Below are 27,107 nucleotides of genomic sequence, written 5' to 3' on the forward strand. Positions count from 1 at the left end.
AACCATTTCCTAATCTAGAAAAAAAACCTAAAGCTTAAACAAGAGCAGAGCGGGAGAGTTACTGGAGTTTTATTAGAACATCTTACTGGTTTTATTTTACCTTGCAGTCTGACTTTTTTTTTTTTTTTTTACTTCTGTTCATATTGGATTCTAATTTCTTTTATCTCTTTATTTGATAATCAGAGGTGACAGAGTCAAGCACGAGTTTACCCACTCTAATCGATCTGGCAGGATTTGAGCCTACAAGCCCACCTGAAGGCCCAAAGCTCCTCTCTGATGTAGCAGAGCAACCATCAGCACTGATCCCCATCCTTCCTCCACCTCCACTGATACCAGCACAGTCCAGACATTGCTCGTCCTTGGACAGTCTTGCTCACATGAACAGTGCCACCAACTCGCTGTACTTATTAGATGAGGAGTTGCTGCATCTAGGTACTCTGCTCACTGCTGGAAATGGAAGTCATGGCGTAATGTATTATGATTTGTGTTGTCCCCAGCTACCCGAAATGGTGACATTACTATTATTATAGGGCATAAATTATTTAACGCTCATTGTGCAAGATAAATCTGCAAATAATATTTTACTTCTTTATGGGCAAAGAAAGGATCATGTCGTATGTCTAATGTTACTAACCTTTCTTCTAAGGTATTGATGATCCACCATCAAATACAGCAAAGGAATTGTGTCCAAGCTCCAAGGTATGGCCCTTTGAACACTTGTTGTTCTTTTAATTTACAGTACTTCTTGTGAATTGTGTATTTGGAGATTCTCTTAACATGAGCCCTGACTGTCTTTCAGGTGGAGGACAAAGAAATAGATTTTTTCACTGGACCCTCAATGGATCCACTTACCTCAACAGTCCCCCCATTATTGGCGCATCCAGTAATCCCCATGGGTTCTATTAACTCCTACTCCTCAGCCGCTACCTACACTACTGTATTTAGTACTGCGCCTACAACGGTGCCCATGACTGCCCCTCCTACAGGAGGCATTAAACTTCATGAGCTTGAAGTGCTTGGACAGCAACTTTTGGAGGAAGCAAAAGGGTGAGTTTGGCAAGAAAATGTATTGTTATACAGGGTTCTAGAATTGACTTTTTTTTAACCCAAATTGCTTAACTTATCTACTTTTTGTTTTTCCATGTTAGAGCGTCAGCTAAGTCTGCCACTGTTCCCAGCACAATGACAACTCTGGCAGCACTGCAGCCGGCAAATGCCTTTGGAGCTGTGGTTTCTGCATCATCGCTTGGCTCCTTGCCTGTTGCCCCTAGTAGCCCACTCTTCTTACCACATCATCAGGAAAGTCCTCAGAAAGCCTCCTACATATCCCTTACAAATGTGACTGTACCCTTGGAATCCATAAGACCCAGTAAGTTGTCTATCTCTTCTTTTATCGGCGCCACTCCGATCAGTCTTCTGTACCTGCCGGGTTCGCTCCAGTGTTTGCTAGACGATCTGGAAGTCATTACTCAATACAAGTCTATGCGAGCAAGAATGAGACTCTCTTAGACTTGCAGTGAGACCTTGTGACTGTTACCTCTGATTGGTGTATGATTTTCTATTATAGCAAAACCCTTTTAAACAGGACATTTCACCAAATTATTCATATTGAATTGGACACATGATGGAATAGTGGCCACAGAGCAAAATAAAATGTGTTTTTTTTAGAAAAACAAAAATTGCCTCACTTTTATATAGATATATTAGTAATCAAAGTTTTTGATTGCTAATGAGTTTGTGTTAGTTAGCAGAGAGTTTTCACTGGGGGGCATGTACGTATCCCCCCTGTATGACATTGACCAGTTGTAACCTGACAACAGCAAAGAAGAGCAAGAAGCACACGCCCCCGCCATAGCTTAGAACAGGCTACTCCTGTATGAGATATGACTGACAGCCCTGATCTCACTGCGGAATGAGTACAAGCACAACATACATATGTCATTATTGATGCCTTTTAAGCCCTAATCTCTGGACAGTGTGGACAGAATGGGCAGTACAGCAGAGGAGGTGCAGTGCTATGAGAGGATGAGAGATAATACAAGGGTTTGTAATGTGAAACAAGTAAATTCAGCTGTGCTGTGCTGACCCTCTCCTCCCATTGACTACCAGAAGATGAGAGATCAGTAATCACTTATGTCTACTGTGCTCACAGCGACTTGTAATGGCTCTGCAGTGAGATCAAGCTGTCTGTTATTATATACCTCACACAGGAGTAGCCTGGACTAAGCTATGGTGGGGGGGTGTTCTTCTTTCCCTTGATTGTTGCTGCCTTACTATGATTGGTCAATTCCATACAAGGGGAAGATGCACATGCCCCCAATAAAAAACATTTGGAATTAAAGGGCATTCCCATCTCCAATATCCTATTCTAATATGTTGTGGGTGTAATAATATTAGAAAATGCCTCTAATTAGAAATGTAGGATAGTTCTTCTGATTCGCTATGTCTCTTACCCCATGTGCAGGGTATTGCAGTAGCTTAGGTATCCATGGTTACAACGACTCATATAGTGATAGTTAGCTGTTAGTGGTTGTAACCATAGATACCTAAGCTACTGCAATGCCCTCCACATGGGGTAAGTGACATAGCGAATCATACGAACAATTCTTCATTTCTAATTGGAGGTATTTGCTAATATTATCATTATTATTATTATTATCTACTACATATTGGGATAGGATCTTGAAGATGCGGATACCCCTTAATGAAAATTAACTCACAAGCTACTAAATACTTTGATTGCTAGTATCACCGCAATCCAGAGGCAAAAAAAGAAAAAAAAAAGTTTTTTTTTCTCCTCTGCAACCATTGTGTGTCCAGATCAATGTGAAAAATTTGGTGAAAGGTCCTCCTTAACAAAGGATTATCAGTTCTTTAGGGGTGCACCGAGTAGGGGATATTATGCCTGCTGCACATTAGAATTGCATAGAAGTGAGTGGGCTACAATTTTAGCTCTTGTTAACCGCGTAAGGCCTCGTCTACACTGTGCCTTTTTGTAGCGCTGCTGATGAACGATTTAGCGACTGCTGCAGCACATTGAGTTGTGTAGAGTAGTGTGCACTGCAGCTGCCACATAAGTTAAAATAAATCCGTAATACTAGAAAACGTTGCAGTGTAACCCAAGCCTTAATCTTTGTGATGTTCAGGCGATATTATTGAGAACAATGTAATTTGTAGATATTCTATTTGATTCTATGTCTATTTTGTAATCCATTATTGATTTATGCAGTTATATGAGGTTATTCTAATTGTCTTACTGAAAACTTTGAAATGGAGGAAAGCTAGCTGATATAATTGTGCTCCAGGTTCCCTTCTCCCTCTGACGGCTTACGATAAGAATGGCTTTCGTATATTGCTGCACTTTGCTAAGGATTGTCCACCTGATCGTCCCGATGTCCTGGTGGTAATCATCTCTATGATTAATACGGCTCCCTTGCCAATCCAAAAAATTCTTTTTCAGGCCGCCGTTCCGAAGGTGAGTAAACAATGTCTGTACCACAATGTACTTATGTACCTACGTTCTAATGCTTTATATTCACGAGAAATAACAGGTCGGAACACATACGGGTGAATCAGAGTTTTACTAAGGGAGATTTCTTCCTTCTGCTATTTGGACTTTGATGATATATACTAGCACTATGCAGGGAGTGTCTCATCTTAAAAAATAAATTAATGACTAAAAAAATAGATATAGGGAAAGTTGGGGTATAATTAATGTTATAGACACTTCTGAAAATGATTGTAACTGTCACTTTAAATGTAGACAATGAAGGTGAAGCTGCAGCCTGCATCTGGGACAGACCTGGCAGCATTCAATCCCATCTTACCCCCAGCATCAATTACACAAGTCATGTTACTGGCCAATCCTCTGAAGGTAAGCGGGACGCGCTGCGGATGTTGGCAGTGTATGGAGCTGTGCTGTTCTGCTCTCCGATTACATCCAGCCTCCAAAATTGCTGGTAACTGTTTGGTAAGGTTCCGGAGACCACACCAATCTGATATGTGACCTATCCAAAAGGGTTGTCCCCTACTTTGATATCGATGACCTATTGTTAAAGGGGTTGCCAGTCTGTAGTCACTCTGTGACCGCAAACTCGTGAATCCTCACATCACGTGCACTGTGATAATTCTCCCGTGCTGGTGGCAGATGTGTATGTAATTTTCATACATGCGATCACAAGCCGACTAGATGGGCACAACCTCGCTCAAGGCAAATGTATCCAGCGATTCCGGACAAGTCTAGTCCGAATGTGGCTGGGAGTATGCAAATAGCACAATTACCGTCACATGACGGCTCACTCCCTGCGCTGGAGAATTTTCACAGCGTGCAGTGACTGTGATATGAGAATTCACATCGTGACTGCAGACTTGTACCCTAAAGAGAATCTGTCAGCGCAAAATTACTATTCAAATTAGGCACAGGCACTTGGTGCACCCTTACCATGGCCAGACAGATAAGTGAAACTTTCCACCTACCTGGTGTAAAATATGAGCTGTCAATCCTCGAAGAGAAGGGCTGCAATATGTGCGAAATAAGTAATTGGGAAGGTTTGCTGACCTGTTATGGTTCGGTATGGTAATGCCTAGGATGCACCAGGAGTCTGTGCTTGGTTTGAACAGTCATTTTCTGCTGACAGATTCCTGTTACACTTTGAATATTGCATTCATATAACTCCTCTGCTTGGAGAACCTTCTGGTCAGATAGGCATTTTATATGCACATTTTGTATTTCTTTTTCCTGCAGGATAAAGTGCGGCTCAGGTATAAATTGTCCTTTGCGCTCGGAGAGGAGTGCAGCACTGAGGTGGGGGAAGTGGACCAATTTCCAGACTCCGATCAGTGGGGAAAGTTATGACCAGAGATTTCTATATATTTTTTTTTTTAATTCAGACTGTGATACTGAATGTGAGGTGACGTTGCTTCAGAATTCAGGTTGTTTACAAGACTCGATGCAGCAAGTAACGGGGACCCTTCAGCACTTTATTCCGATTTCCCAAATGGATGCCTTCATTACCATTAAGGCTCTCATTCGTTTACTGCATTCGTTATCATACTTCTGTTTATGAGACCCCCACATGAACCTGTGTCCTGTAAACATTATCTGCTGGAGAGATTAGGGCTAGGTTTTCAGATAGTTTGTATTTTTTTCTGTATACAGTATTAAGCTTATTTATTATAGAAACAAACTACAGTTGTGTCCAGATCAATACAGAAAATCCACTACCTCCCCCCATCTCTTCCATAGATTAATGGTCAGCTAATAGTACAAGTGCAAAACAAGCAACATGTACTTCCCAGGGACCAAAGATTGTCTTTAGCTGGAAGAATTCTGTTATTTGGATTTTTAAACCTTGTTTGATCCATTTATTTGCATCATCCAGAAAAAAAAAGTCTCGTATCTTATAGTAGAAACTGGAATTGTGCAAAAGAATGCGGCTGTAATACATAAATATGCCCAATAAAGGCCGATGTCCACTAAATGAGCGAGTGTGTAAAACAACTGTATGGGGAAGAACGATCGTGAATAAGATTTCCCTGCCCTCATGCAGGGTGCAGCAATGTGCTGCCGAAAACAATGGTTAGCCTGCCAGCATGCACAATCCAATCACCTGATGAATGAACATTTTGCTCACTTGTCGGCTGCTTGCTTACACTGCCCAATTGCTCCCTCATACGCTATACTGTCTCTGCACCAGTGGGCTTAACCGCACCAAGGCTTTGCTCTTACGAGGGGCTGGAAGGGATCACATCTTCCGTATTGCTCAGAACTTAGAGACTGGCGTTTTTGAACAGTCAGCCAGTAGTTAGTGTTTAGCTGACTTGTGCCCTGCTGCACTCCCCTGCCTGGTACAGGCGTCCTAATTTAGGCTATGTTCGCCTGTCCGTTTTACTGTTCCATGTAGGGACAAATGGGAATGCACAGGATGCCAGTTCTGTTTCAATCAGAAGCAGGGGGGCTTACATGGGGTCTATTTCCATTTATTTTTCGTAGGTAAGAAAAAGTTCTGCATGTAGGACTTTTTTTTTCCTAAAAACAAAACAAAACCCCTTCTCAAATAGAAACTAGACAGCTCCCATATAGATCAATGGGGCCGATGTGCTTCTATATGAAACTGGAGGGCACAGTATCCTAATTCCATTTGTCTGTTGTAAATGATAAAGTGGAATAGTAAAACAGTCATGTTAACGCTGCCTAAAAGAAGTGTCATCGGGAAAGATCACCTTTAGACATAAGAGATTAAGGTCGGCAGGTTGACCGCTCATCTATTTCAAATACATGGGGAGAACGTTTAATTTCTATGTTAAATCCGAAGGGGAGTCAGCATTTCACTTAACAAACCCATCCAGCGTGAGATCCCAAATATAGATTTATGCTCCTTGCTTCTGTCTACACTTTAGGCACCTTGAGTATTTTACGCAGTAAAATCATTGAGCAAGAGACATCTGTCATGTTTGTTTTAAAGGTTGTCCCTTTTCAAGAAATCTTGCTCCCCAGGTGCAGTTTGCTGTGTGTTTGTGTGTATATATAGAACTGTTCCTTAACTCACCATCCCCAGGTCCATCAGTGAGTCTCTGCTTCCGGTGTCTGGCACTGGCCACTATTCTGACATCACCGACAGCCAACTAGTGAGCTCAGCAGCTCTGCCACCGTAGACAATACATTCTGCTAAGAGCTCACGGTTTGGCCGCCATGCTATCGATGCCAGACTGCGGCGGCGGAGATTCGACGTAGAGTAAAACGTTTGTTTGTTTTTTTTTTAAATCAAACTGCGCAAGAAGAACAAGGTTTCATGAAAGGAGGCCAGCCTCTATCCTTAAGTGAGAAACATTCCTGTCTCTGCTGTACCGCAAAAGGAAGAAAACGCAATCTTTATTTTACACCCTCCTTTTTATCCAGATGATTGTACTGTAGAGAATGAAACAGATGGATGTCTCCAACATGGACTCTATAAATCCCCGAAGCCCTCCCATTGTAAGACTGAGAAGTACTGTAATATTTGTTGTGTGAACATGTTGTCACCAAGTACAGATCTAATGTGCGACTGTCACTTTAACCCTTGAGCATGCATGTTTAATAAAGCTTTTGTTTGTTCTCAAGTTGTCATTTCTTTTGTTTTACACAAAGTGAAGAAGTAGAATACATGTACTTTCTTTCACTTCTGCATGGGAACTTGTCACTGGAGAAGCCTACTAAGAACTTTTCAGCCTTTTCCATTTTTGGTGAATTTCCTCTGTGGAATCTGCAGCAAAGTATAGTGCAATGTAATGGGACTTAAAAATGTGCAGAGTGTGTACAGTATTTCTGTGGCAGATTTTCTAGTGCATATTTTCAGCAATAGTTATTATAGGGAATTTCTCGGGCGCTTCTTTGGGAGAGCCAGGAACCAGGGGTGTAAGCTTCTGCCACCAGGAGGCGGAAACTAGGGCTAGAGTCACACTAGTGTATACAAAATCGGTCTGAGGTTGATCCAGAAAAGTAGGACAAGCAGTGGTGTGACAACCACGGTTTCCACTGCGACCAGGCCCGGCGGGTCAGGGGCCTGCTGATGCCAACAGAAACTTCAACTGGATGTGTGTCCTCTGACTCACATCCAGTTTAGGTGTATTGCGGTGCACAGACACATCAGGTCTGTGCGTGACAAGGCACACGGCCAGCCAATCAGGCCAGCAGCTGACGGCATGCATGTGACAGGGCACGTGGCAGTGATGTCGTACACTCCCGTCGCACTCTCAAGTCAGCTGCTGGCTTCACAAGAGGATGCTGCGTGGTGGGGGAACAAAGGGAAGGTGAGTGTTTATTTAAAATCAGTGGCTATACTAGTACATGGATGACTATGGGCTGCAGTGCATTATACTATATGGATGACTATGGGCTGTGCATTATACTTTATGGATGACTATGGGGGTGCATTATACTTTATGGATAACTATGGGCTGTGCATTATACTATATGGATGACTGGGCTGTGCATTATACTACATGGATGACTATGGGCTGTGCAGTATATTATATGGAGGACTATCCGGGTGCATTATACATCTGCTATGGAGCACCATGACTTCTATATATGCCCCTGGTGAATATAATGGTTTATTTTTTTCTATATATTAAGAGAACAGAACAGGCAAAACAGGGGTTATATATACCAGGATAGGGCATATGATTAAGGACATATACCAGAATGGGAGATGTATATACAGCTCTGGCAAAAATGAAGACCACTGCAAAATGTTCAGTTTGTCTGATTTTTCTCTTTATAGATATATTTTTGAGTAAAATGTAAATTGTTCTTTTATTCTATAAACTTCTGACAACATGTCTCTGAATTTCCAAGCAATACATTTTGTATTTTTTTTTCTGAAAAAGAAAAATGGTCAAAATGTAAAAATAAACCCCAGTGCTTTCAGACCTCAAATAATGTAAAACAAGTTCATAATCATTTAGAAACAACAATACTAATGTTTTAACTCAGGAAGAGTTCAGAAATCAGTATTTTGTGGAATAACCATGATTTTTAATCACAGCTTTCATGCGTCTTGGCATGCTTTCCACCAGTCTTTCACACTGTTCCTGGGGCAAAAATGTAAGCAGTTCTTTGTTTGATGGCTGGTGACTATCCAACATCCTCTTGATTACATTCTAGAGGTGTTCAATGGGGTTCAGGTCTGGAGATTGGGCTGCCCATGACAGGGTTATGATGTGGTCTCTTAATTTTTGTTAGAGCTGTATATCAGGATGAGGGATGTGTGTGTATATATAAATTTGTTTAGGATGGGGGGGGGGGGCGGAACCCTATCCAAATCTTTCATCTTAGCACATCAGACTCTAGTTACGCCACTGAGGACTAGCGAGACATGCGAGAAACAATGAGTTTTCTCAACTAGCATCCATATAACATGTGTTTTTAGCAATCTTTTACATGCTGTAATTGTCTATGTAATTTAAAGGGGTTGTCCACTACTAGGACAACCCTTTCTTAAACTAAGTGTTCGGCCCTGATAAACTAATAGCCTATACTCACCTCTCGTGTTGGCACTCTCTCTCGCCATCGCTGTGATGTAGTGTTGTAACATGTGACACCAGCGCCCAATCAGCGGACAAACTGAACATGAAGAAAAAGCCAAGGCTGCAGCTCATCCCGGACTTCCTCTTCATGTTCAGTTTGTCCGAAGGCGGAGACAGTGACAGCAGCACTGATTGGGCGACAGGTATCACGTGTCATTCCACCGCATCACAGCCCCGCAACCGCGAGTGCCGACACCACTGGAACGGAGCTGGCACGGGAGGCGAGTATAGGCTTTACTATTTTATCGGGTCGAACATTTAGTTTAAGAAGGGGTTGTCCAAGTAGTGGACAACCCCTTTAACCCCTTAATGACCCCAGCTTTTTTCGGTTTTGTGTTTTCATTTTTCGCTCCCCTTCTTCCCAGAGCCATAACTTTTATATTTTTCCGTCAATATGGCCATGTGAGGTCTTATTTTTTGCGGGACGAGTTGTACTTTTGAATGACACCATTGTTTTTACCATGTCATGTACTAGAAAACGGGAGATAAATTCCAAGTGCGGTGAAATTGCAAAAAAAAGTGAAATCCCACACTGGTTTTTTGTTTGGCTTTTTTGCTAGGTTCACTAAAAACTAAAACTGACCTGCCATTATGATTCTCCAGGTCATTACGAGTTCATAGACACCAAACATGACTAGGTTCTTTTTTATCTAAGTGGTAAAAAAAAATTCCAAACTTTGCTAAAAAAAAAAAATTGCGCAATTTTCCGTTACCCATAGCGTCTCCATTTTTTTGTGATCTGGGGTTTGATGAGGGTTTATTTTTTGCGAGCCGAGCTGAAGTTTTTAATGGTACCATTTTGGTGCAGATATGTTCTTTTGATCGCCCGTTATTGCATTTTAATGCAATGTTGCGGCAACAAAAAAAAACAATTCTGGCGTTTTGATTTTTTTTTTCTCGCTACGCCGTTTAGCGATCAGGTTAATTCTTTTTTTTTAATTGATAGATCGGATGATTCTGAATGCGGCGATACCAAATATGTGCATGTTTGAGGTTATTTTGTTTTATTTTGAATGGGGCGAAAGGGGGGTGAGTTAAACTTTTATATATTTTTTTTTTCCCAAACTTTTTTTTTTTTCTTTTTACGTTTGCCATGCTTCAATAGCCTCCATAGGAGGCTAGAAGCTGGTATAGCATGATCAGCTCAGCTACATAGGGATGATGTTCAGATCACGCCTATGTAGCAAAATTACAGCATTGCCATGAGCGCCGATCACAGGGTGGTGCTCACAGCAATCTGGCATCAACAACCATAGAGCTCTTCAGGAGACCTCTAGTTGTCATGCTGACGCACTGATGACCCCTGATCACGTGACGGGGTCAGCAATGCGCGCATTTACGGAAATGTGATGTTTTCTCACATTGCACTCTCCCGATTTATACGCTCGTGTGAGAGCCCTTTGCATTACAACAAAAAGAAAAAAAAGTATAATTTTACACCCGCTTGCTGGCATTAAAGGGGTTTTCACCACAAACAAAAATTCATTTTAATCACTAGCTCTTGTAATAATAAGTCCCACAATTGGATGTGTTTAAATAACATGTTTCTGTGCAGAGATTATCTTGTAAATGTGCCCCTGCTGTGTAATGGCTTGGTCTGACTGTACCAAACCTCCTGAGAAGAGGTGGTGGACCCCTTTGTGGTCTCAACCCAAAAGACTGAGAGCACAATCTGCCAGGGGTCAGGCCATATCCTCCTCTCATCTGGACGGCAGAACAAGTGTGAATGGTTCTTGCCCGCACCATAAAATGGATCAAGCCTCTTCAGGACAGATGAGTAGATCTTCTCCCCACCACCGATTGAATTGTGCTACCACCTGGCTCACTTCCTCCCGTTTGTCCATCCTTTTTTTTCTCCCTCTCTGTGGTCTTCATTGTTCTTTTTTCTGACTTCTATCCTTCTCCTGGGTTCTCCTTGGCTCCGCCCATCTCTCCAGTCTTCACCACAGCTTCCATAGCTACCTGGTGCCTCTGCTGGGACCAAGGCTCAAGTTTTGTTCCTGCTTCTGATGTGACCAAATTATCCCCTTTCTCTTAACCAATCAGGCTCTGGTCTCGGCTTTCTTCCTGCTCTGTAGTGTCCACACCCCTCTTCTCCTTCCTGGGCACCACCATTTTCTCACTCTGCAACATCCCCTTGCCATGCAGTCTCAGCATGATACCATGTGGATTTCACAATTTTTGTGGTTGGGGATATCCATCCACCACTCCTCAGACCAAGACTCAAGGACCGGTTGGCTGCCTCCCCCTGGGAACAGACACTATGGTATCTCAGCAAGGCTCTCCTTCTCCTAGCCTCTATTAATCCCTTCCATCCCAGTCACTCCATTTCTTCTCTTTTTCCCCCACTATATCTGGCCCACAGATAATCGTGCACACAAATTCCTGTGAGGCCAACCCAGTTGTAACTTCCATCCCATCACCCTTGCCCTCTGGACCTCCCTGTAGCTTGCAACCAGAACGTGCCCACCACCCTAGCTAAGGAGATTAACCTCAGTCTTTTGCAGACTTTGCTAAGGTATCCCAAACATTTATCACTACCAATGTCTAGTACTACGACCACAACCCAGTGAGTCAAACCCATCAACTACTCCGCACCATCATGGCAGATGGTGTCAGTGGTGTAAGTAGTTTGGAGTGAGCTTTTCATTCCTCTCTGCGAGTCATCATCACTCTCCCTGGAGGCTCAGTCACTTAAGATATAAGACCACAATTCTTCTCAAGCTGAGAGACATGGTTGACAGCCTGGTCTATGCTGTGAAACAATCCCTCAACCTGCAGTAAGCATATCCCTCACCTACAGACTCTCCTTCTGGAGAGTCAAACGTACAGTCAAATGTTTATCTAATCACTCAGCATTAGGCCGGGGACACACTTGCGAGAAACTCGCATGAGTCTCGCACCTCAACACTCGGCACTCGAACCGGAGCATTCAGTTGCATAGAAATACATGCAGCCGCACACTCCAGTCCCAAGTGCTGGCAGCACTGCCGGGTATTGAGGTGCGAGTTTCTCGCAAGTGTGACCCCAGCCTTAGTGACATACTGGACAAGGAGATGGTTTATTCTGACAAACATTTGCAGCGCCCCAGAGTCCTGGTCATTGCAGTATTGTCGCTCCACCGCTAAGGGGAGTGATGGTACGTCTGATGGCACTAAAGGAGTTCACCTGACCAGGTATCACAGTCACACATTACACTTCACACTCTGGCCACCAGGGGGAGCAAAAGGTTCTATGTATTAGGCCACTCCTCACACTCTGGTAAAACTGGGGGTTGGATAGGAAGTTAGTGAGAAGCTGACTGGGTTTTGCCCAGGTAACACCTAGTGAGAGAAGAGGTTGCTTGGCAAGACACAGGGAGGCCCCTGTCAGGGGTGGGATCCTGACAGTGGCCTAGCACAGGACAGATCGTTACGGAGCCGTGCCTGCACCTCATTGTGGCGGCATCTTAAGAAAGGACACGAAGCGAAGTATATTGTGGAGAAACGAGATCACAGCACAAAGGCGATAGAACCAGTAGGAGTCGTGCCCCGAGATCGGCAACATCCTTCTGAGGCGCGTAGCCTGCTGCCGGAACGCCTAGGAAGTAATAGACTCTACGCATTACTTTGAACTACGGCAGGGCAGTTAACTCTAGGTTGGCTGTCCCACCTTTTTGCCTAATGAAGACAATGGAGGCAATTGTGGGAGAGGGGCGTCTCTAGGGTCCCTATAAAATAACTCCAGGCCTACCCCGTCATACGGGTGCGTCCTATCCATATCATCTGGGGGACGGAGAGAAAGAACAGAAACATACACGACAGTTGTGAGGACTATCCCGTGGTGCTCAGCGGGGAAGTACTACAACACCCAGGCACTAGTAGGTAGGCTACTGATTTCCACCTGCAAAGGGAACTCTGGATGTGCCTTCGGACCGGCCGGTCTCAGCCAGCCCTGTTAGCAGTGCTCTGGATTTCGGATGCCGAAGCCTTCAGTAAAAAGGTAAAGAGACTGCAACCCTGTGTCCTCGTTATTTACTGCGACCTACACCGTCACCTACATCTTTAATTGGGCGCCCCTTAGCAGGGCCACGGACCGGGTCAGGCCACCGTGACATCCCCAGAACCGAGAGACCCGGTACCGAGTACCCCGCTGCCCTGCGTCTGGGGGCCGCTCCACATTCTTAAAGACGAAGAACACATGGAGGTTGTTTCATTTTTCAATTTATCGCGTTGTCACCTTGCGTTCCTTTGATGCAGTGGACCCTCCATTATCTAGGTTATCAAGCCCAAATTCTACCACTCTGGCATAGTCTCTCAACAGGACCCCAAGCACCGTCTAGTGGAATCCATCTCCAAGTCTGCGTTTGATGCCACAGGGGTCGGCCATGTGCCCAGCCTTTGTTGCTACCTGGCTTGCCAAAGCAGATACTGCCTAGGCAAAACACCTGCATTAAGGCATCTTATTCGGGTCCCCTACATTCAGGTTGGCAGACCTTGCAGATCAGATTACTGAGGTGGTATGTATATTTGCTATGCCTCTCTTCAGCTTGTTCTGCTCAAACAATACTGTAGCGATCAGCTGTATCATCTGCCTAAAGTCATGGAACACAGACTGTGCATCCAAATGCCTTTTGGGGAAAGATGTCACAAGATCATTTTGGATGCCAGAGGTGGGAAGAGCACCCTGTTCCCACAGCTGAGACCTGCTTGATCTTTTTTTCTAGCCCATACCCCACGGACACGCTCCCTGGCAGACATTTTTTCCCCCAAGCCCTTTCCTCCCTTCTCCAGTCAGGCATCATTGTTCCGGTTCCCTCAAGAACAATTCAAAGTTTTATTCAAATCCATTTGCTTCAATGGGACCTTAACCTAGTGTTAATGCTTTACAGTGTCTTCTTTTTGAACCAATTCATAGCATTTTCATGCTCTGCCTTTCCTGGAAAGTGGCATTCTCACTTGATATTGCCATCAGGCGAGTATCAGAACTAGTGGCTCTCTCCTACTGTTCCCTAGTTCTTGTCTTTCACTTGGACAAGGTGTTGTTTTTTTTTCTTCATCTGGTACCTTTACTCCTTCCTCCTATTTTAATGAAGAGATCGTTCTGCATTCTCCCTCTAATCCAGAGAAGAAAAAAAAAACTTGGGCTATTGGGACTTGGTCAGAGCCGTGACAGCCTCCCTCAAATTCCCGTTTGTCATTGCATAAGAATCTCCAAGGTTTCTCTGCCTCCAAGGCAACCATTGCTTTCTAGATATGGTCTGCCAATTTGGAAGCTTATATAAAACTAATAAAACATCTCTGGGTTGGGGGCGGCATTGAGGGGCTTCCTAGGCTGTGCACCATTAGGTTTTAACTTCGCAGCTTTGGACTTCCGACCACACCTTCTCAAAAATTTTCATGATTACTTTTACCTCAATAGTCTGGGCAGAAAAGTGCAGCAAATGGCAGTCGCACAGGTCAAATTATTTCCATGAGGGCACTTTCATATCATACATATTAGCATTCACATTGGCTGCAGGATTTGGTTACATTATAGCCATATTAACTTATTTAGCCTCACTGTCATGTTTGTTTTTCTCTCTCGCTGCACTGTCACTTTAAATCTGAACTGAATACATTATGCACGTGTTTCCTGCAGTTTAAACAGTATTGTCACCAATAAGGTTAAATATGAAGACATACACTTGTTATTTTATGATTAATGTTTAGTGCACTGTCAATATCTTTCATTTTACCTTTATACTCACCGTTCAGTGTTCGCTATATCCAATGCACTTATCCCTGGAATTACTAGTTTTCTCCATATTACTATACTATCAGAAATACTGTTAGTCCTTTCTTATGATTATTTAATGTCCCTAGTTCCTCATATCCATATCCGCATGACCTTTACATTTCTTCCTTCTATGTCATTGCTGACTCCTGCTGTCATCCGGACAGTGCGCATGCGCTGCCTCCCTAGCCTCCAGAACTTCTGGTGATGTTCACACACCGACATGCTTATGTGCCAGTGAGTATCTCCAGGAAATCCTGTTCAGAGGAGGGCGGTTGCGACATGTGCTGCATAAGTCATGGATAACGCTGGCCCCAAAGGACCGTGGATTGGTTGGAACATCATTTAGGCCGGCATCACACTCAGCGTATGAAAATACGGTCCGTATTTTACGGCCGTAATACACAGAAATGTTCCAAAAATAGTGATCCATATGTCATCCGTAGGCAGGGTGTGTCAGCGTATTTTGCGCATGGCATCCTCCGTATGGCATCCGTACTGCAATATTTTCTCGCAGGCTTGCAAAACAGACATCTAATGGATTTATGTGCTCAAATGTTCGTTAAAACATATCTACAGTATATATATATATATGTATATATATATGTCATTGAGACACATATAAATATTCTGTATTTATATTTAATTCAGCGCGAGATATGTGAAAAGCCGGTAATTCAATTGACGGCTTTTCATTTCTCCTTCCCAAACCCGACAGGATATGAGACATGGTTAACATACAGTAAACCATCTCATATCCCTTTTTTTTTTTTTGCATATTCCACACTACTGTTAGTAGTGTGTATGTGCAAAATGTGGGAGATATTACTCCTTATCTGGAGTGGCGATGTGTCTGCCATACCAGAGTTTCTTGTCCATCTCAATTCTAATGATTTCAATCTTCGCTTCACATGCAGTCATAATGCGCATATGATTTCTTTCTTGGACTTGACACTGTGCAGTACTGTGGGCCATGTTATTACCACCTCCACATTTCACAAACCCCTTTCTGGTAATAGCATTTTACATGCGTCCAGCAACCATCCTGGACATACAATAAAGTCCATACCAGTGGGCGAGCTTACCAGAATAACCAGGAATTGTAATGATGCTAGTATTTTAAAGCAAGAGACCGATCTGTGTTGTAAAAAATTAGAAAAAAAAGGCTATTCTAATTGGTCTCTTGATAGAGCTAAAAACATAGTACAACAAAAAAAACGCAGCGATATGCTGTTATCAAAGAACTAGATGGCAGCCCGATTCTAAAGAATCGGGAGTCTAGAATCCATATATACTTTATTTATTCAAATGTAAGAATAATTTGGTGGGCGGGGACCCTCTGCCTCCGCTTTGGTGGGCGGGGCCGCTCGGCCTTCGATTTGGTGGGCGGGGCTCTTCGGCCTCCGATTTGGTTGGTGGGGCCCCTCGGCCTCCGATTTGGTGGGCGGGGCCCCTTATCCTCCGATTTGGTGGGCGGGGACCCTCGGCCTCCAATTTGGTGGGCGGGGACCCTCGGCCTCCGATTTGGTGGGCGGGGCCCATCAGCCTCCGATGTGGTGGGCGGGGCCCCTCGGCCTCCGATTTGGTGGGCGGGGACCCCCGGCCTCCGATTTGGTGGGCGGGGCCCCTCGGCCTCCGATTTGGTGGGCGGGGTCCCTCGGCCTCCGATTTGGTGGGCGGGGCCCCTCGGCCTCCGATTTGGTGGGCGGGGCCCCTCGGCCTCCGATTTGGTGGGCGGGGCCCCTCGGCCTCCGCTTTGGTGGGCGGGGCCGGGCCCCTCGGCCTCCGCTTTGGTGAGCCGGGCCCCTCGGCCTCCGCTTTGGTGAGCCGGGCCGCTCGGCCTTCGATTTGGTGGGCGGGGCCCCTCGGCCTCCGATTTGGTGGGCGGGGACCCTCGGCCTCCGATTTGGTGGGCGGGGACCCCCGGCCTCCGATTTGGTGGGCGGGGACCCTCGGCCTCCGATTTGGTGGGCGGGGCCCCTCGGCCTCCGATTTGGTGGGCGGGGCCCCTCGGCCTCCGATTTGGTGGGCGGGGCCCCTCGGCCTCCGCTTTGGTGGGCGGGGCCGGGCCCCTCGGCCTCCGCTTTGGTGGGCGGGGCCCCTCGGCCTCCGATTTGGTGGGCGGGGCCCCTCGGCCTCCGATTTGGTGGGCGGGGCCCCTCGGCCTCCGATTTGGTGGGCGGGGCCCCTCGGCCTCCGATTTGGTGGGCGGGGCCGGGCCCCTCGGCCTCCGCTTTGGTGAGCAAGGCCGCTCGGCCTTCGATTTGTTGGGCGGGGCTCCTCGGCATCCGATTTGGTTGGCGGGGCCCCTCGGCCTCCGATTTGGTTGGCGGGGCCCCTTATCCTCCGATTTGGTGGGCGGGGACTCTCGGCCTCCGATTTGGTGGGCGGGGACCCTCGGCCTCCGATTTGGTGGGCGGGGCCCCTCGGCCTCCGATTTGGTTGGCGGGGCCCCTCGGCCTCCGATTTGGTGGGCGGGGACCCTCGGCCTCCGATTTGGTGGGCGGGGACCCTCGGCCTCCGATTTGGTTGGTGGGGCCCCTCGGCCTCCGATTTGGTGGGCGGGGACCCTCGGCCTCCGATTTGGTGGGCGGGGACCCTCGGCCTCCGATTTGGTGGGCGGGGACCCTCGGCCTCCGATTTGGTGGGCGGGGACCCTCGGCCTCCGATTTGGTGGGCGGGGCCCCTCGGCCTCCGATGTGGTGGGCGGGGCCCCTTGGCCTCCGATGTGGTGGGCGGGGCCAGGCCCCTTGGCCTCCGCTTTGGTGGGCGGGGCCGCTCGGCCTTCGATTTGGTGGGCGGGGCTCCTCGGCCTCCGATTTGGTTGGCGAAGCCCCTCGGCCTCCGATTTGGTTGGCGGGGGCCCCTCGGCCTCCGATTTGGTGGGCGGGGACTCTCGGCCTCCGATTTGGTGGGCGGGGACCCTCGGCCTCCGCTTTGGTGGGCGGGGCCCCTCGGCCTCCGATTTGGTGGGCGGGGTCCCTCTGCCTCCGATTTGGTGTGTGGGGACCCTCGGCCTCCGCTTTCGTGGGCGCGGCCCCTCGACCTTCGATTTGGTGGGCGGGGCTCCTCGGCCTCCGATTTGGTTGGTGGGGCCCCTCGGCCTCCGATTTGGTGGGCGGGGACCCTCGGCCTCCGATTTGGTGGGCGGGGCCCCTTATCCTCCGATTTGGTGGGCGGGGACCCTCGGCCTCCAATTTGGTGGGCGGGGACCCTCGGCCTCCGATGTGGTGGGCGGGGCCCATCAGCCTCCGATGTGGTGGGCGGGGCCCCTCGGCCTCCGATTTGGTGGGCGGGGACCCCCGGCCTCCGATTTGGTGGGCGGGGCCCCTCGGCCTCCGATTTGGTGGGCGGGGCCCCTCGGCCTCCGATTTGGTGGGCGGGGCCGGCCCCTCGGCCTCCGCTTTGGTGAGCCGGGCCGCTCGGCCTTCGATTTGGTGGGCGGGGCCCCTCGGCCTCCGATTTGGTGGGCGGGGCCCCTCGGCCTCCGATTTGGTGGGCGGGGACCCCCGGCCTCCGATTTGGTGGGCGGGGACCCTCGGCCTCCGATTTGGTGGGCGGGGACCCTCGGCCTCCGATTTGGTGGGCGGGGACCCTCGGCCTCCGATTTGGTGGGCGGGGACCCTCGGCCTCCGATTTGGTGGGCGGGGACCCTCGGCCTCCGATTTGGTGGGCGGGGCCGGGCCCCTCGGCCTCCGCTTTGGTGGGCGGGGACCCTCGGCCTCCGATTTGGTGGTCGGGGCCCCTCGGCCTCCGATTTGGTGGGCGGGGCCCCTCGGCCTCCGATTTGGTGGGCGGGGCCGGGCCCCTCGGCCTCCGCTTTGGTGAGCGGGGCCGCTCGGCCTTCGATTTGTTGGGCGGGGCTCCTCGGCATCCGATTTGGTTGGCGGGGCCCCTCGGCCTCCGATTTGGTTGGCGGGGCCCCTTATCCTCCGATTTGGTGGGCGGGGACTCTCGGCCTCCGATTTGGTGGGCGGGGACCCTCGGCCTCCGATTTGGTGGGCGGGGACCCTCGGCCTCCGATTTGGTGGGCGGGGACCCTCGGCCTCCGATTTGGTGGGCGGGGCCCCTCGGCCTCCGATTTGGTTGGTGGGGCCCCTCGGCCTCCGATTTGGTGGGCGGGGACCCTCGGCCTCCGATTTGGTGGGCGGGGACCCTCGGCCTCCGATTTGGTGGGCGGGGACCCTCGGCCTCCGATTTGGTGGGCGGGGACCCTCGGCCTCCGATTTGGTGGGCGGGGCCCCTCGGCCTCCGATGTGGTGGGCGGGGCCCCTTGGCCTCCGCTTTGGTGGGCGGGGCCAGGCCCCTCGGCCTCCGCTTTGGTGGGCGGGGCCGCTCGGCCTTCGATTTGGTGGGCGGGGCTCCTCGGCCTCCGATTTGGTTGGCGAAGCCCCTCGGCCTCCGATTTGGTTGGCGGGGGCCCCTCGGCCTCCGATTTGGTGGGCCGGGACTCTCGGCCTCCGATTTGGTTGGCGAAGCCCCTCGGCCTCCGATTTGGTTGGCGGGGGCCCCTCGGCCTCCGATTTGGTGGGCGGGGACTCTCGGCCTCCGATTTGGTGGGCGGGGCCACTCGGCCTCCGATTTGGTGGGCGGGGACCCTCGGCCTCCGATTTGGTGGGCGGGGACCCTCGGCCTCCGATTTGGTGGGCGGGGACCCTCGGCCTCCGCTTTGGTGGGCGGGGCCCCTCGGCCTCCGATTTGGTGGGCGGGGTCCCTCTGCCTCCGATTTGGTGTGTGGGGACCCTCGGCCTCCGCTTTCGTGGGCGCGGCCCCTCGACCTTCGATTTGGTGGGCGGGGCTCCTCGGCCTCCGATTTGGTTGGGGGGGCCCCTCGGCCTCCGATTTGGTGGGCGGCCTCCGATTTGGTGGGCGGGGACCCTCGGCCTCCGATTTGGTGGGCGGGGACCCTCGGCCTCCGCTTTGGTGGGTGGGGCCCGTCGGCCTCCGATTTGGTGGGCGGGGCCCCTCGGCCTCCGATTTGGATGGTGTGGACCCTCGGCCTCCGATTTGGTGGGCGGGGACCCTCGGCCTCCGATTTGGTGGGCGGGGACCCTCGGCCTCTGATTTGGTGGGCGGGGCCCCTCGGGCTCCGATGTGGTGGGCGGGGCCCCTCAGCCTCCGATGTGGTGGGCGGGGCCCCTCGGCCTCCGATTTGGAGGGCGGGGACCCCCGGCCTCCGATTTGGTGGGCGGGGACCCTCGGCCTCCGATTTGGTAGGCGGGGCCCCTCGGCCTCCGATTTGGTGGGCGGGGACCCTCGGCCTCCGATTTGGTGGGCGGGGACCCTCGGCCTCCGATTTGGTGGGCGGGGATCCTCGGCCTCCGATTTGGTGGGCGGGGCCCCTCGGCCTCCGATTTGGTGGGCGGGGCCGGGCCCCTCGGCCTCCGATTTGGTGGGCGGGGCCGGGCCCCTCGGCCTCCGCTTTGGTGAGCCGGGCCGCTCGGCCTTCGATTTGGTGGGCGGGGCCCCTCGGCCTCCGATTTGGTGGGCGGGGCCCCTCGGCCTCCGATTTGGTGGGCGGGGACCCCCGGCCTCCGATTTGGTGGGCGGGGACCCCCGGCCTCCGATTTGGTGGGCGGGGACCCTCGGCCTCCGATTTGGTGGGCGGGGACCCTCGGCCTCCGATTTGGTGGGCGGGGACCCTCGGCCTCCGATTTGGTGGGCGGGGACCCTCGGCCTCCGATTTGGTGGGCGGGGCCCCTCGGCCTCCGATTTGGTGGGCGGGGCCGGGCCCCTCGGCCTCCGCTTTGGTGGGCGGGGCCCCTCGGCCTCCGATTTGGTGGGCGGGGCCCCTCGGCCTCCGCTTTGGTGGGCGGGGCCCCTCGGCCTCCGATTTGGTGGGCGGGGCCCCTCGGCCTCCGATTTGGTGGGCGGGGCCCCTCGGCCTCCGATTTGGTGGGCGGGGCCCCTCGGCCTCCGATTTGGTGGGCGGGGATCCTCGGCCTCCGATTTGGTGGGCGGGGCCCCTCGGCCTCCGATGTGGTGGTCGGGGCCCCTCGGCCTCCGCTTTGGTGGGTGGGGCCGGGCCCCTCGGCCTCCGCTTTGGTGGGCGGGGACCCTCGGCCTTTGATTTGGTGGGCGGGGCTCCTCGGCCTCCGATTTGGTTGGGGGGGCCCCTCGGCCTCCGATTTGGTGGGCGGGGACCCTCGGCCTCCGATTTGGTGGGCGGGGACCCTCGGCCTCCGATTTGGTGGGCGGGGACCCTCGGCCTCCGATTTGGTTGGGGGGGCCCCTCGGCCTCCGATTTGGTGGGCGGGGACCCTCGGCCTCCGATTTGGTGGGCGGGGACCCTCGGCCTCCGATTTGGTGGGCGGGGACCCTCGGCCTCCGCTTTGGTGGGTGGGGCCCGTCGGCCTCCGATTTGGTGGGCGGGGCCCCTCGGCCTCCGATTTGGATGGTGTGGACCCTCGGCCTCCGATTTGGTGGGCGGGGACCCTCGGCCTCCGATTTGGTGGGCGGGGCCCCTCGGCCTCCGATTTGGTGGGCGGGGCCCCTCGGCCTCCGATGTGGTGGGCGGGGCCCCTCAACCTCCGATGTGGTGGGCGGGGCCCCTCGGCCTCCGATTTGGAGGGCGGGGACCCCCGGCCTCCGATTTGGTGGGCGGGGACCCTCGGCCTCCGATTTGGTGGGCGGGGCCCCTCGGCCTCCGATTTGGTGGGCGGGGACCCTCGGCCTCCGATTTGGTGGGCGGGGACCCTCGGCCTCCGATTTGGTGGGCGGGGATCCTCGGCCTCCGATTTGGTGGGCGGGGCCCCTCGGCCTCCGATGTGGTGGTCGGGGCCCCTCGGCCTCCGCTTTGGTGGGTGGGGCCGGGCCCCTCGGCCTCCGCTTTGGTGGGCGGGGCCGCTCGGCCTTTGATTTGGTGGGCGGGGCTCCTCGGCCTCCGATTTGGTTGGCGGGGCCCCTCGGCCTCCGATTTGGTTGGCGGGGCCCCTCGGCCTCCGATTTGGTGTGTGCTCTGCCTGGGGCCACTGTGCTCTGCCTGGGGCCCCATATGCTGCCTGGGGCCCCTGTGCTCTGCCTGGGGCCCCATATGCTGCCTGGGGCCCCTGTGCTCTGCCTGGGGCCCGTGCTCTGCCTGGGGCCCCATGTTCTGCCTGGGGCCCCTGTGCTCTGCCTGGGGCTACTGTGCTCTGCCTGGGGCCCCATGTTCTGCCTGGGGCCACTGTGCTCTGCCTGGGGCCCCATAAGCTGCCTGGGGCCCCTGTGCTCTGCCTGGGACCACTGTACTCTGCCTGGGGCCCCATATGCTGCCTGGGGCCCCTGTGCTCTGCCTGGGACCACTGTACTCTGCCTGGGGCCCCATATGCTGCCTGGGGCCCCTGTGCTCTGCCTGGGGCCACTGTGCTCTGCCTGGGGCCCCATATGCTGCCTGGGGCCACTGTGCTCTGCCTGGGGCCCCTGTGCTCTGCCTGGGGCCCCATATGCTGCCTGGGGCCCCTGTGCTCTGCCTGGGGCCCCATGTTCTGCCTGGGGCCCCTGTGCTCTGCCTGGGGCCCCTGTGCTCTGCCTGGGGCCCCATATGCTGCCTGGGGCCCCTGTGCTCTGCCTGGGGCCCCATATGCTGCCTGGGGCCCCTGTGCTCTGCCTGGGGCCCCTGTGCTCTGCCTGGGGCCCCATATGCTGCCTGGGGCCCCTGTGCTCTGCCTGGGGCCCCTGTGCTCTGCCTGGGTCCCCATATGCTGCCTGGGGCCCCTGTGCTCTGCCTGGGGCCCCTGTGCTCTGCCTGGGGCCCCATGTTCTGCCTGGGGCCCCTGTGCTCTGCCTGGGGCCACTGTGCTCTGCCTGGGGCCCCATATGCTGCCTGGGGCCCCTGTGCTCTGCCTGGGGCCCCATATGCTGCCTGGGGCCCCTGTGCTCTGCCTGGGGCCCCATAGGCTGCCTGGGGCCCCTGTGCTCTGCCTGGGACCACTGTGCTCTGCCTGGGGCCCCATATGCTGCCTGGGGCCACTGTGCTCTGCCTGGGGCCCCTGTGCTCTGCCTGCGTGTAGGACACTGGTGACGTCACTTATCTCCGGACATTAGCTCCGGACATTAGCTCCGGACAAAGCCACGGAAGTTGGCACAAATTGCAGGAAAGGGAGATGGGCCATAAAGACCCAAAAAAGGCGACCAAAAGAGTCCGTATATCAAAATATATAAATCTTTATTCATCACAATACCAAAATATTAAACATATGAACAAAAATTTAGAGCAAATGACGAGGGATACCACATGATATCTACACCTCACCGGTGCGTGATCTCATTTTTGTATTCATACGGGTGTTTTCTTTCCCTGGCTCTGTGCGCCTGTGGTGAGATCACGCACCGGTGAGGTGTAGATATCATGTGGTATCCCTCGTCATTTGCTCTAAATTTTTGTTCATATGTTTAATATTTTGGTATTGTGATGAATAAAGATTTATATATTTTGATATACGGACTCTTTTGGTCGCCTTTTTTGGGTCTTTATGGCCCATCTCCCTTTTATGTCTACTAGTGACCAGTCTCGCTTACATGTCCGACCTTGCAGATCTAGTTGCAATATATTTATATAGGTTTTTGTAATTACTATTTTTCTAAATTATGCTGAGGTTTTTTGTGTTCTTGACTAATTGACAAATTGCAGGAAGTAGTATTCTAGGCAATTATATATTAGATAAGGAGAATAAATTGTATCAAAATCAAAAAACCTTTTGCTCTATTAAATATAGTCCTCAATACAACGATATTAAATCTCTTATCTTGAAAAACATTCCTATTTTATATGAGGATGAGATTCTTTCCGAAATTCTGTCTTCAGGCTGTCAGGTGATTGCAAAAAAGGCTACTACTTTGTCTGACATTCTCTCACCCAGCCTATTTAAATCCAGTAAAGTCTCCCATACATGGTTACACCATATAGGCTTTTATCACTGTGGTGCTTCTAAATGTCGCACATGTGCCCATTCCGTTGTCACGCATTCTTTTACTGATAGCAGTGATAAACAAGAACATAAAATCCAGCAATTTATTAACTGCAATAGGCAGAATGTGGTTTATATGATAACATGCATTAAATGCAAATTAAGTTACATAGATTGTACCACTCGCATGTTAAAGACGCGTATCTCTGAACATATCACTGATATTGTTGTGTCTACTAATAATAATCGTTCTGTGTCTCATGCCTCTAAGCATTTTATTACCAGTCATCAAAGAAATACTGCATTCCTTCGGGTTGTCGGCATTGAGAAGCTTGGGATGACAGCCAGAGGAGGAGACTTGAAGAGACGTCTAATGACGCGTGAAGCTTATTGGATGTTTTACCTTAACACTTGCTATCCCATGGGTTTAAATGCTCGCAAGGAAATTATGTTTCATTACTGAGAGATCCACATTGTCTAGTTGTACTATATGTTTTACATATGTATATTATATATTTCTTTGTTTTTTTGTGATATTTTTGCGTTTTTATTGTACAGGTCCTTCTCAAAAAATTAGCATATAGTGTTAAATTTCATTATTTACCATAATGTAATGATTACAATTAAACTTTCATATATTATAGATTCATTATCCACCAACTGAAATTTGTCAGGTCTTTTATTGTTTTAATACTGATGATTTTGGCCTACAACTCCTGATAACCCAAAAAACCTGTCTCAATAAATTAGCATATCAAGAAAAGGTTCTCTAAACGACCTATTACCCTAATCTTCTGAATCAACTAATTAACTCTAAACACATGCAAAAGATACCTGAGGCTTTTAAAAACTCCCTGCCTGGTTCATTACTCAAAACCCCCATCATGGGTAAGACTAGCGACCTGACAGATGTCAAGAAGGCCATCATTGACACCCTCAAGCAAGAGGGTAAGACCCAGAAAGAAATTTCTCAACAAATAGGCTGTTCCCAGAGTGCTGTATCAAGGCACCTCAATGGTAAGTCTGTTGGAAGGAAACAATGTGGCAGAAAACGCTGTACAACGAGAAGAGGTGACCGGACCCTGAGGAAGATTGTGGAGAAGGACCGATTCCAGACCTTGGGGAACCTGAGGAAGCAGTGGACTGAGTCTGGTGTGGAAACATCCAGAGCCACTGTGCACAGGCGTGTGCAGGAAATGGGCTACAGGTGCCGCATTCCCCAGGTAAAGCCACTTTTGAACCATAAACAGCGGCAGAAGCGCCTGACCTGGGCTACAGAGAAGCAGCACTGGACTGTTGCTAAGTGGTCCCAAGTACTTTTTTCTGATGAAAGCAAATTTTGCATGTCATTCGGAAATCAAGGTGCCAGAGTCTGGAGGAAGACTGGGGAGAAGGAAATGCCAAAATGCCTGAAGTCCAGTGTCAAGTACCCGCAGTCAGTGATGGTGTGGGGTGCCATGTCAGCTGCTGGTGTTGGTCCACTGTGTTTCATCAAGGGCAGGGTCAATGCAGCTAGCTATCAGGAGATTTTGGAGCACTTCATGCTTCCATCGGCTGAAATGCTTTATGGAGATGAAGATTTCATTTTTCAGCACGACCTGGCACCTGCTCACAGTGCCAAAACCACTGGTAAATGGTTTACTGACCATGGTATTACTGTGCTCAATTGGCCTGCCAACTCTCCTGACCTGAACCCCATAGAGAATCTGTGGGATATTGTGAAGAGAAAGTTGAGAGACGCAAGACCCAACACTCTGGATGAGCTTAAGGCCGCTATTGAAGCATCCTGGGCCTCCATAACATCTCAGCAGTGTCACAGGCTGATTGCCTCCATGCCACGCCGCATTGAAGCAGTCATTTCTGCCAAAGGATTCCCGACTAAGTATTGAGTGCACAACTGAACATTATTATTTGATGGTTTTTTTGTTTGTTATTAAAAAACACTTTTATTTGATTGGACGGGTGAAATATGCTAATTTATTGAGACAGGTTTTTTGGGTTATCAGGAGTTGTAGGCCAAAATCATCAGTATTAAAAACAATAAAAGACCTGACAAATTTCAGTTGGTGGATAATGAATCTATAATATATGAAAGTTTAATTGTAATCATTACATTATGGTAAATAATGAAATTTAACACTATATGCTAATTTTTTGAGAAGGACCTGTATATAATCACTGCTGCATCAGGTGGTGGAGTGATTCACTGTGATTTTCACAGCTGCTATTTAAACCTCACTCTGGTGCATGGTGAGCAGCTTTGAAAAAGAACTTATTGTTCGAAACATGTAGCTTGCTGCTATTTCTTCTCCTGTGAACCATGTTTTTGGACTCTGGATTTTATCTTCAATAAATTTTGATATTTTTGGAAGCTGGATTTTCTCCTCTATTTGTTCTATTGCTTCACGTGAAGACTGCACGTTATCCGGGCTTCCCCACAACAAATGCCTAGTAGGTGAGCTGGTTTTGTCACATTTTTTTTTTTTCTTATGGAATATTGTTGTTTGTTTTTTTTTTACTTTATTTCAGGTGACAAGGGTCTTCAGGTGGATTACCAGTATAATAAAATATTACAACACCGTGTCTTTATTTCGTTAAAATACTTTTAAATCATGTGTGTTTTATTAACCATTTCGTACTATTGGATTAATAATGGATAGGTGTCATAATTGACGCCTCTCCATTATTAATCTGGCTTAATGTCACCTTACAATAGCAAGGTGACATTAACCCTTCATTACCCCATATCCCACCGCTACACGGGAATGGGAAGAGAGTGGCCAAGTGCCAGAATAGGCGCATCTTCCAGATGTGCCTTTTCTGGGGTGGCTGTGGGCAGATGTTTGTAGCCAGGGGGGGGGGGGGGGGGGCAATAACCATGGACCCTCTCTAGGCTATTAATATCTGCCCTCAGTCACTGGCTTTACCACTCTGGCAGAAAAAATTGCACGGGAGCCCATGCCAATTTTTTCCGCGATTTAACCCTTTATTTTACAAGCTACAGTGCCCAAATTTTGCACATACACAATACTAACATTAGTAGTGTGGAATATGGGGGAAAAAAAAAAAAAAAGGGATATGAGATGGTTTACTGTATATAAACCATGTCTCATATCATGTCGGGTTTGTGAAGGAGAAATGAAAAGCCAGCAATTGAATTACCGGCTTTTCTATAGAACACCGCTGCATATTTCTCGCAAGTCACACTGCTGGTCCATGTGTAATCCGTATTTTTCTCGCCCCATAGACTTTCATTGGCGATTTTTTTGCACAATACGGTGACAAACGCAGCATGCTGCGATTTTGTACGGCCATAGAAGACCGTATAATACGGATCCGTAAAATACGGCTGATAGGAGCTGGGACATAGAGAATCATTGGGCCGTGTGTTATGCGTAT

General features: G+C 50.0%; 1 protein-coding gene across 1 annotated transcript in view; it reads left to right on the forward strand.

Annotated features, from left to right (window-relative positions):
• Positions 1 to 7,093, forward strand: part of GGA3 (golgi associated, gamma adaptin ear containing, ARF binding protein 3) — a 47,469-nt gene extending 40,376 nt beyond the window's left edge. Inside the window, exons 11-17 of the mRNA XM_077251721.1 lie at positions 184 to 432; positions 647 to 699; positions 800 to 1,047; positions 1,149 to 1,369; positions 3,306 to 3,475; positions 3,764 to 3,874; positions 4,745 to 7,093. Coding sequence (XP_077107836.1) covers positions 184 to 432; positions 647 to 699; positions 800 to 1,047; positions 1,149 to 1,369; positions 3,306 to 3,475; positions 3,764 to 3,874; positions 4,745 to 4,855 — 1,163 coding nt within the window. The 3' untranslated portion in view covers positions 4,856 to 7,093. The remainder of the gene's footprint in view (positions 1 to 183; positions 433 to 646; positions 700 to 799; positions 1,048 to 1,148; positions 1,370 to 3,305; positions 3,476 to 3,763; positions 3,875 to 4,744) is intronic.
• The last annotated feature ends 20,014 nt before the right edge of the window (positions 7,094 to 27,107 follow it).

The sequence above is a fragment of the Ranitomeya variabilis genome, chromosome 4, assembly GCF_051348905.1.
Source record: "Ranitomeya variabilis isolate aRanVar5 chromosome 4, aRanVar5.hap1, whole genome shotgun sequence".
In the NCBI taxonomy this organism is placed as follows: Eukaryota; Metazoa; Chordata; class Amphibia; order Anura; family Dendrobatidae; genus Ranitomeya; species Ranitomeya variabilis.